At 39.6% G+C, this 14200-nt stretch overlaps 1 protein-coding gene across 1 annotated transcript; it reads left to right on the forward strand.

The window, feature by feature from the left end:
* The first annotated feature begins 2829 nt into the window (after positions 1–2829).
* Positions 2830–11443, forward strand: ugl (ureidoglycolate lyase). Its single transcript, XM_020079296.2, has 15 exons — positions 2830–2879; positions 3846–3974; positions 4069–4287; positions 4974–5064; positions 5217–5293; positions 6556–6666; positions 6766–6825; positions 7976–8132; positions 8260–8458; positions 8650–8728; positions 9432–9524; positions 9782–9854; positions 9949–10016; positions 10231–10355; positions 11027–11443. Exons 1-15 carry the CDS (start codon positions 2874–2876, stop codon positions 11196–11198), a joined length of 1659 nt encoding a protein of 552 aa, XP_019934855.2. The 5' UTR covers positions 2830–2873; the 3' UTR covers positions 11199–11443.
* The last annotated feature ends 2757 nt before the right edge of the window (positions 11444–14200 follow it).

The following is a 14200-nucleotide window of genomic DNA, read 5'->3' on the forward strand; positions in this document are numbered from 1 at the left end:
GCGGGTACCTGTACACAAAGCTGGGAACTTGTTTCAATGTCCTTTCTGCATTGAAACGCAATTTAAACCAGCAAGGAAGGATAAGGTTGAGGACCATTTAGAAGGACATCATAATAGGGCAGTCATCGTGGAAGGTAACATTATTTTCTTGTGAATATGAATGTTTTTATTGTAAATGTTTTTTTGCAAATAAAGATCCGAATATAATACCTGCCTTAGTATTAAACTGCTTAACTGCTAAATGTCTATTATTTATAATATGCATGGCTATATATATATGTATAGTTTTATATAAAACTATATATATATATATATATATATATATATATATATATATATATATATATATATATATCATCTTAATATAATAGTCAACAATACATTTTTAAAAAGCTCATAAATCAGTCTTATTAAAAATGGCCTTAAAGGTTTTGAAAAGCATTCAATTTAACTCTGTTACCTGTTGCCACCCTGTGGACAATAATAATAATAAAGCCAATGCATTTTTCGCACAACTTTGATGACCAGGCAATCATGAGCTTACCCTTATGCCAAACATTGAGAAACATACTCCAGGTAAATGTTACTGAAATATTTATTCAAATATCAATCAAGGAATGTATTTGTCATTGTACAGCACTGGGTTTTCTTTCTATTGGCTGTACTCAGGTCTCTTAATATTAATGAGATTACCTGATTTAATCATGGTTGTGTTTATAAATGATGGAATATCTTTTGGAGGAGGTTCACCCCTCCAATACAGTTCCACAGACTTGGCAGGGAGCATTGAAGCTGTTCTAAAGGCTTGTAGCAATACTAAGGCTCCTTCCTGAAAATACTTCATAACGGTTTTACTTGTAATCTGTGCATATATGCAGGGGGTGTCACTGACAAAAACTCCACAATGTATACATGTATACATACAACAAAGTATAATAACAGAGTGCCCTTTCATGTAATATTCGTCTATGTCATTTGTAAATCCACCAATAAACATGCATAGCCCTTAACAACCATTGAATACAAACAATTTTTGCATCTAAAGCATTTCCTAATCTACACTCAAACCAATAAACTATATTAAAATGAATGAATACTTGCTTATGAAGTCCATGTGTCCTGCAATGCCCTGTCATTAATAGAAGGACACTGAACATCTAGTATTCTAATCTGAGTGGAGATATAAAGGTCCAGTGTGTAAGATTTAAGTGAACGATATTTATAAGCTGTTCTTACCAGTTTGTAATCATCTTAATTGTACAAATTGTTTTCTTTACAGTAGTCCAAACTGTACAAACTAAACATCTTTTGAGTTTTTATGACAACTGAAGGCTGCTACAGGGGAGGGTGAGTTGAAAGGTGTTCAGCTGCAACATGCAACTTCATCACTAGATGTCACTAAATTCTACACACTGAACCTTAATTTAAAATCAATGACATTTGCTACAAAGTATTAAACTTGCAGATGAAGCATTTAAAGCTGATGGGAAAAGTGTTACATACAGTGTCCTACCATAAAAACGTCTTTAAAACTCAAGTGCTGAGACATTGCCAGTTTTATGTTTGTCATCACGAAACACTGATGGTCGTTGATTTCTTTTATGTTGAATGTTAAGATTTCATGTGGGCAGAGCAAGCGTCACCCAGTCTTTCAAATCAATGGTCAGCTATGGAACTGCAATGCGGCCTGTAATGCCGGTCAGTAATGTGTGTCCATGTCAGTAGTAGTGTGTGTATCATTCAACAGCAGGTGGGCAAGATGGGAGATGCAAATTTAACAAAAATGACTGGAGGAGGTGTTATGGCCCCCTCTGGTGTCCAACCCTTTTCTCCACAGTTTTATTTATTTAAATCAAGGGTGGCCCTTCCTGCTCCACTGTTGGCTAGTAAAGTGGTGTAAGATGTGTGTGTGTGTGTATATATATATATATATATATATATATATATATGCGTGTATGTATGTTTATTGTATTGTATCTGTGTATTTGCATGTGAGTAGACATACAGCTGTTTTAGATTAATGTTTATTATGTAGGCATCAGCTCTTTTAACTTAACACATATGAATTACAACATGATTATTCTGTTTAAAGTCAGGATAAACTGTATATTTAAGAAGTATTACTAATTGGACCTATTCTTTTCTCCTTAAATATGTGTCACATTACTCTTTTGATCCAAATCTAATAAAATGATCCTGCCTGCAGGACAACTAGTTTGATTATCTCAAACAAGTTGTCCTGCAGGCGTGTTATTAATAACTACCAGACACCTTCAAGTCAGCACTGTGGGAGTATAAATTCCCCAAAAAAGGTTGGTCTGGTTCTGTTGGATATTTTCTGTTAAAATGGGGTTCTTTCTTTTCACTGTCACCATTTTCCTCATGGGGGGAACTGTTAGATGTAGTTATTGTAGAATAGATATAAATGATGTACGGTCTCTGAGAGAGAAATCACCCCTCATAACCCATGCCCAAAAAAAGGACATAACTCGTGATGAGCAGTCTCTATGGCCTCATCTTAAGGGACCACATGCCAAGAAGGCTGAGAACCACTGACACTATACAGAAGACAAGAAATTGTTTAAGACAGAGAGGAGCATGTTGTTCTCTCTCCTGGAAACAATGGACTCTCATACAATGACTCTCCCAAAGCAAACAGTATCTGTAGGCAATGTGATTTTGATTTAGGCCACACGTTCATCCAAAGTGATTTTCCGATATTTAGAGATACAAAAATACTAATCATAAAAGTCATAGTATTGGACCTTCAACTCACCACCTCATACAAGCAAACATACTCCTGTTCAAACATTCAACACAGTGCTATAACCAAAGTCCACTTTTGTTGAGTGAGCAGAGAGATCACCATCAGCATGTCTGTAAGTATCACCATATTACCCTATTGTGTACTTATATAGACATTATAAACTCGACGGGAGACTATACTTTAGTAAATGAAAACATACAACAACAAAGTGAGGAAGAGGTGGATTTCAGAGCAGTTTTACAGAGCTGCTTTCAGATGTTGCTGCCAGCGGCACAGCTAAGCTAATTGGTTTTGTTTCTGCCTTAGACCAAACTCGCATACAGACTCAGAGGTACAGGCTCTTGCTTTTCATGAGTCTTGCTTTTGACCCACACCCCTGCAGTCCTGCTCAGTCTTTCATATGAGAAAAAACTGCACATCTCTGTCAACTGGAGGTCGTATTGCTCTTATCATGTGGCCAATGTAATAAATGCAAGTTTAAACTTAAAGCTCCAGTGTGTAAGATGTAGGAGAAAGGGATCTATTGGCAGACATTTAATGTAGAATAATCCTCATGATGTTTTCACTAGTTCATTTCATCTAAATTGTATGAATTGTAGTTTACTTTACCCCAGAAAAGGCTCTTTATATTTAAATACTTTATATTTAAATACTTTATATTTACATCGAGGGGGTCCTCTCTACGGAGGCTGCCATGTTTTTTATATTAGTCCAGACTGGACAAACTAAACACCTTTTGAGTTTTTATGACAACTGAAGCTACCACAGGTTCTTTTTCATGTTTGGAAGGAGAGGGTGAGGTGAGGGGTGTTCAGCTGCAACATGCAACTTCAACACTAGATATCACTAAAGTCTACACACTGTACCTTTAAACTAGAATTCTCAAATACTCCACATGAAGTGAGTGTGAGAGCCATGTCATCCAGCATTAGTATGTCTTTTAAATTTACATTCACAACTAGTCAAATGTGTCTTTAATTTAAAATGTCCTTTTTTTTGTATGGGTCTTCAATCTCTGGGACCCCTCCACCTTTCTGTGATTATGAAGATCACCCCGAATAAAAGTTTTTGTCCACAGGGCTCCGTCAACATAGAAGTGTCTCCCCCTCCCTCAGGCCTTGAAGCAGAGTATGAGACACTCTTCACCACTGATTCTCTCCTCTTCCTTCATGAGCTCATCTCCACATTTGATGAGGAGGTGAATCAGGTGAGACAAATGTAAAAACCCTTTTTATTGAATGAATGGACTTGTTTATGTTTAATTCAGGGTGAGGCGTTTACTCTTCTCTACACTCCCTCAGTGTCTGTGGCTACGAGTTGCCAAAAAGGCCAACTTGGAGCTGTCAGGTCACCTGCCAGGTTTCCTGGAAGACACCATACACATCAGAAGCGACCCAACCTGGAGGGTGCTCCCCGTACCCCCGAGACTCCAGAGAAGACATGTGGATATTGGGGATTTAGCCCCATGCAATAGTCAATGCTTTGTCAAAGCTCTCAACTCACCAGCACAAGGCATTCAGGTACTTTCATTTACCTGTGACCATACAAGACTAACCCAGTAACTGTATCATGGGCTGTACTGTTAAATTAATTTAATTTAATGTTTAATTTGATTAATTCTGCTCATCAGACTATTGGACATCTGTTGCTTAGAGTTAAGCTTGTGTCTACTTGAATTTACTTGAAATGGAATAATCTGGACTGAGATAATCACAGAAAGACAACACAAAACAGTTCAAATAACCTAAACCAGTGAAGGGGACTGTTTCCTGATTTGATCCTAGGTGGTGTAGAAATACAGGAAATTTGCTCCGACCATGCAGATCACGATATATAATGCATAATAATCATACAATATAAATGCAAAATAATGATATTAAATAACATTTAATAATTTTCTGTCGATTCAGTATACACTGCCATGAAGGCAGAAATACACACTAAAGCACCAAATGTGGACATAGCAATAACCTTTGAGTCTGTGTGTGAATGGTCTGAAACACTGTACATCATTGATTTTTGTCTTTTCATAGGATTTGGTGGCGAAGAAAAAAGTACCTGCAACCTTATCCTTAAAGTATCAGAATCAAATTGTGAAGAAAAGTTCCTGCTAGTTGACACGTTAGCCAACAGATCGGTGTCCTCTGTCACCGCAGCCTGAACATGTGGAAAGTGACATTTGAAGTCCTCTCTTTGTTTTCGACAGGTCGATTTTGATGATGGGAATTGCCCTACATACTACAACCAGATCAAAGGCATTCACAATGTTGTTAAAGCGGTGCACAACCAGTTTCCTGGTAAGTTAATATTGGTACAGCTTTGCTACATGGACAAGAGTATTTGTGCAGATGCATGGTGTGAGTATTCCAGATGTGGATCAGAGCAACAGTCACAAAGCGCGGTTTCTAATGCACCTCTCTTTTCATCTGCTTCTCTCCACGTGTTACAGACGTTCCACACATATCTCAGGCTCCTGTGCTGATGCTGCGTCCCCGTGCTTGGAACATGGTGGAGCACAACATGATGGTAGTGAAGCGTTTTCCACTCCAATAATTTATTGAAACCTTTATTTCTATGCTGGTTTGAAAACCACAAAGTGGTTTATTTGATAGTGACCTTCATCAATGGCTTGATCTTCTAATGAGATGCTATAGGCCATTGATTACTTTTGGTTGGTTTGATCATTGACATGCAGAAGCTCTTGTTCCACACTCCAGTCCTAATGTGGTCAGTTATGACAGGAAGTTTCAATCAAGATGTAATAGCTAGAATGGATATACATTCAAATTGTAGACATGATTTAAGTCTAGTCACAAACAACATTCTTCATAAAAAAAATTACGTTTACATTCACATGTTTTTATTATACCCGCAATTCAGTGTTGAAATACTGAACTAATATTCAGCTGACATTGGGCGAGAGGCAGGGTACACCCTTTGTTCATCAGTCTATCACAGGGCTGACATATAGATTCATTCACACTCCCATTCACAGCTATGGGCAATTTAGCGTCTCCAATTAATCTAAGCTGAACATCTTTGGACTACAGAGGAAGTAGGAATACATGAAAAAATCCCATGCAGGCACTGGGGGAACATGCAAACTCAACAGAGAACAAAATACATAATGACTGGTGAGAATATCATTTTAGATACAAAATAAAGAAAAAGTAGTAAAAAATAGGATCCATGTGGTTTTTACGCAATTTACTTTTGAGACTACTTAGCCATAAAAAAGCACCTTTCACAAGACCTCATTTGGACAGATCACACAGGCAAGTTTTGTGGTGAGTCTAAAAGAACCAGAACGGAGGGGAAACACCAGACTCTTCGAGCTTTCCTCCCTGGAAATCTCTTCAGTGAAACAACAGAGGATCACTGCCGAGTTAGATAATGCACACCATGCATGGCTATACCAAAAGGTGAGAATTAGTTTGAGCAAGTTCTTTTGGCTAAAACCAGCAGGGATCATCATCATCATCATCACCATCATTTTTCCCACTATCTGACATTAGGTGCTCTCCACATCTGGCTAAAACAACAGATCACTCAGTAAAAAGAGAATTCATTTGTGGCCATTTTAATCTTAATCTTTTTAGATACCAGCCATTTTCTGGTTCAGGCAGTTCAAAGGAGGATTCATTATTTTTCAAATGAATGTGAATTGAATACAATCGGACAACATAAATTCAGTGTTGTGTTAATTTGTTGTCATTTAGGTGTTATAGGCAAAATCCGTGCATGGTTGATCAAAATAAAAACAACTTTCCTGTTCTTCTGTTGGTCAGGTGGAGGGCAAGGAGGCTCCTGGTCCTCTCTTTGACTTTGGACTCCTCATGTTTCACTGTGGAAAGAGACTGTTTGAAAACGAGAGTGGACCCTTTTTCTACCTATCAAAAGTAACACAGACACACACACACACACACACACACACACACACACACACATATATGGATAATTTGTGTAATTTGAACATCATCAATTGTATCTTGTTTCAGATAGAAAGCTTCATGGAGGCCAGACTATGGAACAAGATATTTGTCTGGACGCAACAGAAGGTCTGCACATGCCTCACTGTCTTTGTTTCTGACTGTGTTAAAAGTTTATGATATTCATTCACACCCAATTCAACAAAAATACAAAAAAATTCACTTTCAGTAATTTAAAGATCAGGTTTACATTCGGTATATATTTACATATTTGGGTGTAAGCCACATTCACCCATACTTGTGCTACATTCTTCTATAATGTAGCACTTCTCTTTCACTTATACATCCCATTCACACACTGACAGCACAGTCATTCAGAGAAATTCAGGTGTGTTTTCCCCAAGGACACTGCAACATGCTGACTGGGGGAGCTGGGGATTGAACCAGTTAGTGGATGATCCGATCTATTACATGCGCTACAATTCATAACGTAATGAGAAAAAAAACGGTTCAGCGGTCTGGTACTTATTTTGTTTCGAATGAGGGATGACACAGACCTACACAGCTCAGTCTGCTTCATGAATCTCGAAATGGGGAGGCAGCCAGAGTTAACTGAGTGAATGTCAGTGCTCTGCTTGTACCTTGCTTGTAACATTTTAAAAACGGTGGGTCCATCCCAGATGCATCTAACACATGTGCCATCTGTTGTTAAGTGAGGGGGTCACTGGTCTGATTTAGCCTGCAGGCACAGATCAGAAAAAAACGTTACTTAGTTGTTACTATAGTTGTGAAAAACTTAAACACATACATACATCCAACCTCCGAATCCAATCATAACATACAAACCTGTCCTTCTAATACAGTATATTATTTTTTGGGTAAAAATTTTAAATCTAAAAGTTTTATGGCTTTTTAAAACTTTATTGTGTTTTTTTAAGTCCCTAATAGTCTCTAATATTTCACTTTACATGACCTTAGTCAAACACTTAGGATGCAGACTCTCTCTGGCGCTTGTAATGTGCATCTTGCATCACATGCTATTTCAAGATGATCTAACATCCTCTAGGTCACGTTTAGTGATGTAGAGATTCTATTTTTAAATGGCCTTTTCATTAAATATGTTGGCATTTCAATGTATAATTCGTTTTTTGATTTGTTTTTAACATTTTTGAATATTGTAATTCTCCTATTGGTAGTTACTTAAAAGAAATTGTGGGTTTTTTTGTTGTGTGTGTGTGTGTGTGTGTGTGTGTGTGTGTGTGTGTGTGTGTGTGTGTAGCTTGGCCTTCCCATTGGCAGCATTAAGGCAACGGTGCTAATTGAAAACATATTAGCAGCTTTTGAGATGGAGGAGATTCTTTATGAGCTGCGAGACCATTCAGCGGGACTCAACTGTGGTGTCTGGGATTACTCTGCCTCCGTTGTCAATAAGTTTGGTGAGACAAACATTCTGGCATTCTAGCAGTATTTTTGTAATGAACAAACAGAACACATATTTGGCCGTAATAAACAAAGGCCATGTCTCCCTGACTGAAGTCAAGCGGCCTTGTGTCCTTCCTCCAGGACATCGACAGGCCTTCTTGCTGCCTGACCGCAGGAAATATGTCAACATTGACACAACCTTCCTGCGCAGCTACATGGACCTGTTGATCCAGACATGTCATCGGCGGGGAGCACTGGCCACAGGAGGCATGTCTGCTTTCCTTCTACCTCAGGACCCCCTCTCTGAGTCCCACAGGACAGTGTTGGCTACTGTCACCAGGCATGAACTGTTCACACACATACATGTCCTTGAAAATTCAAGTTAAAATCATTGCAGTGAAGAAATGTAAAGTATGCCTGCGAAGTTTGCACAGGGCCGTTATCTGTACCAACATAGTTTATAGGTATCACCGATGTACATTTACGTCTGTATGAAATATGTCAACCTGACAGTTTGTTCCCACAATTCAGACAGAAGCTGATCGAGATCAAGGCAGGTGTGGATGGTTTCATGGTATATGATCTGAACCTGATTGAGCCCATGCAGACAGTAAGTACAGGATAATGAGCCATATAAAGCCCCATATTAACACAGAGAAGCCAGTAAAGTGCCTTCCATTTCTCCTCATCATCTAAACCTTGACTGGGCTTCAACTGTGGTGCATTCACCAGACTGGATATGATATGGGAAGACACACAGCTATAAGGTATTGCAGCTGACTGATTCTATGCTCTCAGAGAAAACACCAAGCCTGCTGCTTTGAAGATGGAGTTCATCAATCTAAATCTTAAATCTTAACTGAGCAGTAAGGGTCTCATCAGCCTGGTCAGTAATCAGTAGTATCATCTATCCAGCATTTTTTTTTTTTTTTATCCGATCACATATAAATTAAATAAATTAAATAACACACTTAACTCCTGATGCAGCTGCCTCTCCCTCATCATAGAGTGGGCCGCCTGCACAGAATAGGCAATTAAGAGAGGGACAGAGCCCAAGGGCACATGCAGAGAGGAATGGCAACCACAAAAAAAAATACAGGTGCAAAGCTGAAGCTAAGTATTGAGTAAATGGTTTGTAATAAAAAATTAAAAAAAACTTTTAGTCAAATTCTGTTTTCACTTTGTTGCTATGGGGCATTGAATTTAGATTGATGAGGAGAGAAGAAGTGTCATCATGAGACTGCAACATTACCAAGCCTGAAGAAGGTAACAGGTCTGAATGTATGTTTATGGTCATTCTTCACCTCGTCCAGCTCTTCAAACTTCATACTGAAGGTGATAATCAGCTTCACCAGCTTCGAAATGATGTCACTGTGACTCCTGAGGATCTACTCTCTGTACCTTTGGTGAGTCAACCAGAACTGAATTCTGGGAAAACTGAATGTTTTACTCTCTGTAGTCATTTGTAGGAAATGAAAATCCCAAATCCACCATACATTCATTTAATTTCTACTGGAGGCATGATTCTTTCTAAAGCCATGTCTGACATCTTAGACGTTCATAAGATGAAAATATAATACTGACATATTGGCTTTATGTAAAATAAAGATATGCTGGTTGTGTTGTGTGCTATGCTAACAAAGCAGTGTGTCTGTTCCCTTAGGGAGGAATCACCCTTGATGGTTTGAAGTATAACATTGCAGTTGGTGTCCTCTTTATTAATGCTTGGCTCTCGGGTTAGTGCATTCATGTTTTCTTGCTCTCCTCATTTTCAGTAGCAGACCAGATGAAGTGAGTGACATCATAGTTGTTGTGCTCTGTTTCCTGTAGGGGAAGGTGTCTTTTTCTACAGAGGCTGCGTTGAAGATTCAGCCACAGCAGATATTTCCAGATCACAGGTGGGTTTTAGTCCACCGCAGAGGAGATACTTCTAAATATATCTTTGTTAAATCAACCGATCAACATTCTGTCAGCATTCCCAACAGCATCACTGTGGGTATAACTTACAAATTAAAGAGCATCTACCTAAATCCTCTTAATTTATTTTTGATTTTTATGAAATACATTAATAGGAGTTATTAATATTTTGCATTGTAATCGTGTGTGTGTCAGGTGTGGCAGTGGATCCGTCATCATCCTCAGTTGGAGGATGACAGCAGGGTGGTGAGCAGGCAGCTGGTGACTGACCTCATGAAGGAGGTCATGGTGGAGCTCAGCAGTCTGTGCCATTCTTTAAGGTAAGCAGTCCTTACGCAACATCTTTTAGCACAAATGTGATGAGTGATCAGGACACGGTGAAAAACTCAGTGGGCATCACTTGTGGTCTTGAACATACTTTTATCAAACACATTGTGTCATAACCTACAACATTTTGTGGAAGCAAGATGTTACAAGTACTCTTATTTTGCTTATGCACTAGTACTTCCTGTAGTAAGTCTGTATTCACTGGGTATCTCATAATCAACAGTCAGAACAACAGATCTGTTGTCGTTTTCACATGTAAGAATAAGAACTAATGAGACAAGAGACACTTGTGTTGACATCACACTGTGTGGGTCTTAGGGAGACTTACTAGCAAGGTAGTTTTGATTACCTCAGGTTAGAGGTGTCTGTATGTCTGTCCTGACATTTCCTCAGGGTGATAACATCACAGCTGTGTATGATGGTAAATGGCCTGTATTGATGTATGAATGTGCTGTTGAGATCCAAATGAAGCCCAAGCATGAGGGTTGAACTCATTGGTTGGAATGAAATGTTGACTTGTGTGATGCCAGCACAATATTTTCTTTATTTCTAATTTCAACACCTCAAACAAACCCCACACCCAGACTTCTATTGATTTTTCAAAAAGACAAATGAACCTGGAGATCTGTCTTGCCCAGTTGCTCAGGTTGTCTGTCTCCTTCAGGGAAACGCAGAGGCTACTCACAGCAGCGGATATGTTCCTGGAGATGGTCCTCAAGAGAGATTTCCCAGAGTTCATCACCACCTACTTGAATGAGGACCACACCTTTCTCAGCTCTCAGAGCACAAGACAGGCGGCCGCTCTGGATAAACATGGGCACCATTCCAACCTGTGAAGGGCGAGCTGGAACACAGCTTTTTGTAAACACTTTTGGACATTTTTCATTGAATGGACTTTGCAGATTTGTGCTCCATGTCTGCATCGCTCTGTCACTGGCTGCATGGATCTGATGATGGAAACTACACTTGGGTTTCAAATAATCTGCAGATGTGAGATTTATTGCCTCAATTTCTGGTAAACTCTTGAATGAATTTAAATCAATAACCTTCCCTTGTTAGAAATAAACAAATGCCTATCATACTGAAGTTTGAGTTTCTGTGAAGACTTGGAAAACAATACAATCCATAGACGGCTGCATACTGTTTTCATCGTGTGTGTGTGTGTGTCATTGTACAGATGACCCTGCAGACAAATACGTCAAAAAGATCTACCTCTGAGGCAGCTTTCTTCAACATCAGGCCATCTTACCACAAGATCACACCTAGCCATAAAGAACTGCTGCGTATTCATGGGTCTGAACATTAGCATGTTGACTGGCATCGTGGCTGCTGTGACATTTTGAATCGTGGACCTGAAAATACTGTATCACATCAAGAGAAGCCCGTTCTAAGGAAACTAAAAAGAAACAGGTCATTGCTAACGGATATCAGTGAGGACTGATGTATTTGAGATATGTATCCACACACAGAAGGAGACTGTTGAGTGAACTATAACATGAACAAACATCATGGTTGCTGAATAAGGTGGTGTCCTGCATTTGTTCAGAGAAGGGTTTTCATGTGGTAGATTCCCCAGAGGATCAAACTGAAGAGGTGCAGACTAACAAGGCAACAACTCCCGTCATCTGCAGCTCCCTCGGTACTGTCCTCCATGCCCCAGCAGCGCCATCATGTGGCAGAGCAGAGCATTACAGGAGATGTACAGGTAGTTACCTTGTCAAACAGCAGCTCGTGTTCCGAACAACGTTCCTCCAACATCACCACCACAATGTAACCGTTAAGTTTTGCAAACATTGCTTTATTAATCCATTTGTCAGTTTGTAATATATAAATTACTTTTAAAAATGTGAGAAGCAGATGCACCTACAAGAAAGACATGGCATGAAAACACAGTTATAGAAAACCTAATCTGTGTTTACAGAAGCCATCGGAGCCAGCCAATGTCCACTTCTCCTACCATCCTCTTTGTCTCTGCATATCATATGTTTCTGTTGTTTTTTTCCATTACAGAACAAACAGTGGACAGGGCCTTTTTTATTGTTTAAAAAAAAGTTAAGTGGGCATCGCCTTCTTGCATGTGCTCCCTTTTCTGTCTCTCCTGTGGTGATCAGTCCATCCAGATCAGTGCAGTGTGGGGGGGGCGAGTCTCAGCAGCCATGGCCCAGGAGCTGGAGGGGGATGGGATGGGGATAGTGGTGTGTTGGCGGACTAAGGCGTCTGGCAGCGTGTTCACACCTCCTCTTCCTTCTCCTCCATTCCTCTTGACCAGCCTCACATTTCGTTTACCATGTCATCGTGTTCTCCTGCCGAAAGGTCGCCGTTGGCGCTGACTGTGGTGCTGTTGTCTTGGTAACCAGGAGGCATAAAAGCCAAGCTGTAGGGGTAGATCTTATGGCAGGCGGCTCGGTAAGTCTCAGCAGCCTTCTTCTGCCCCTCGCCCAGCTGCCCCCCACGCAAAGCCTCCAGCACCTCAGTGCAGACCTGCAACACACACACAGTTAGTTCCTTACATTCAGGGAAATGAGATCCGTGGGTTAGCCAGCATATCTTTAGGCTAAACCTGTGGTAGACCCCATGGAAACCTGTGGTGCACATCCTGAATTGCAGCTCAAGGTTCTTTTGATCCTGTTCTGGGAGCCCCAAAAATATACCTTAGTCTACAACCTGGTGTCATTTGTGTTTCTTAACAACATTAGACTAAACTGAAGATTTGTGCTATGACGTATACACAAATTCTACAGATACTATTTAGGGGAGGTAAAGTAAGCAGTCCTTACTCAACATCTTTTAGCACAAATGTGATGAGTGATCAGGACACGGTGAAAAACTCAGTGGTCATCACTTGTGGTCTTGAACATACTTTTTATAACACATTTTGTCATCACCTACAACATTTTGTGGAAGCAAGATGTTACAAGTACTCTTATTTTGCTTATACACTAAATGGGGAAGATAAATAAAAATATATTTAAATATAAATACAACAGAGTAAATATTAAGTAGAAAATAAATTTATAACAAATTGAAATAAAAACCAAAATGCGCAATAATGATGAGGTACAGTATGGTTCAAGACTGATTCCAAACATTTGTTGGTGAGAAAAATGATCAAGCTGAGGAGCATTATATAAAGCTAACAAACTATCGGCTTTGGTTTCAGTTTCACCCAAAGCTAGCCTGATGGTAGTGAACAAAAATGAAACCCTGAAAGCCCTTTGTCTTGCACTTAAGCCTTAATTCAAAGTATCTGGAACTTTTAGTCCTAAGCACCATGGTTCACCTGCGTTTTCACCATGATCTAAACACCAGGAATGATTCTGCTGATGTTTACACAGCAAATAACAAGCTCTTCGACTGCATATAGAGAGCGCACTACACTACACACAATATCAAAAACATGGAGGACATTTCGATGTTTCTGCTGTTGATCAGAAAGGAGAGAAGCACGAGTGAGGAAACTGATTTTAGTAGATATCGGGAGGATTGCCTGCAGACTGAAATAAAACGCACTTGACCAATCAGGAATCTTCAGCACTGACCCCACCTGAAAGGTTCCTTTCCTATATTTTCACAAAGTTTGACTGTTTTCGAGGCGCACTAGTACTTACTGTAGTAAGTCTGTATTCACTGGGTATCTCATAATCAACAGTCAGAACAATAGATCTGGTGTCGTTTTCACCTGTAAGAAGAAAAACTAATGAGACAAGAGACACTTGTGTTGACATCACACTGTGTGGGTCTTAGGGAGACTTACTAGCAAGGTAGTTTTGATTACCTCAGGTTAGAGGTGTCTGTATGTCTGTCCTGACATTTCCTCAGGGTGATAACATCACAGCTG

The sequence above is a fragment of the Paralichthys olivaceus genome, chromosome 9 (genome assembly GCF_024713975.1).
Source record: "Paralichthys olivaceus isolate ysfri-2021 chromosome 9, ASM2471397v2, whole genome shotgun sequence".
In the NCBI taxonomy this organism is placed as follows: domain Eukaryota; kingdom Metazoa; phylum Chordata; class Actinopteri; order Pleuronectiformes; family Paralichthyidae; genus Paralichthys; species Paralichthys olivaceus.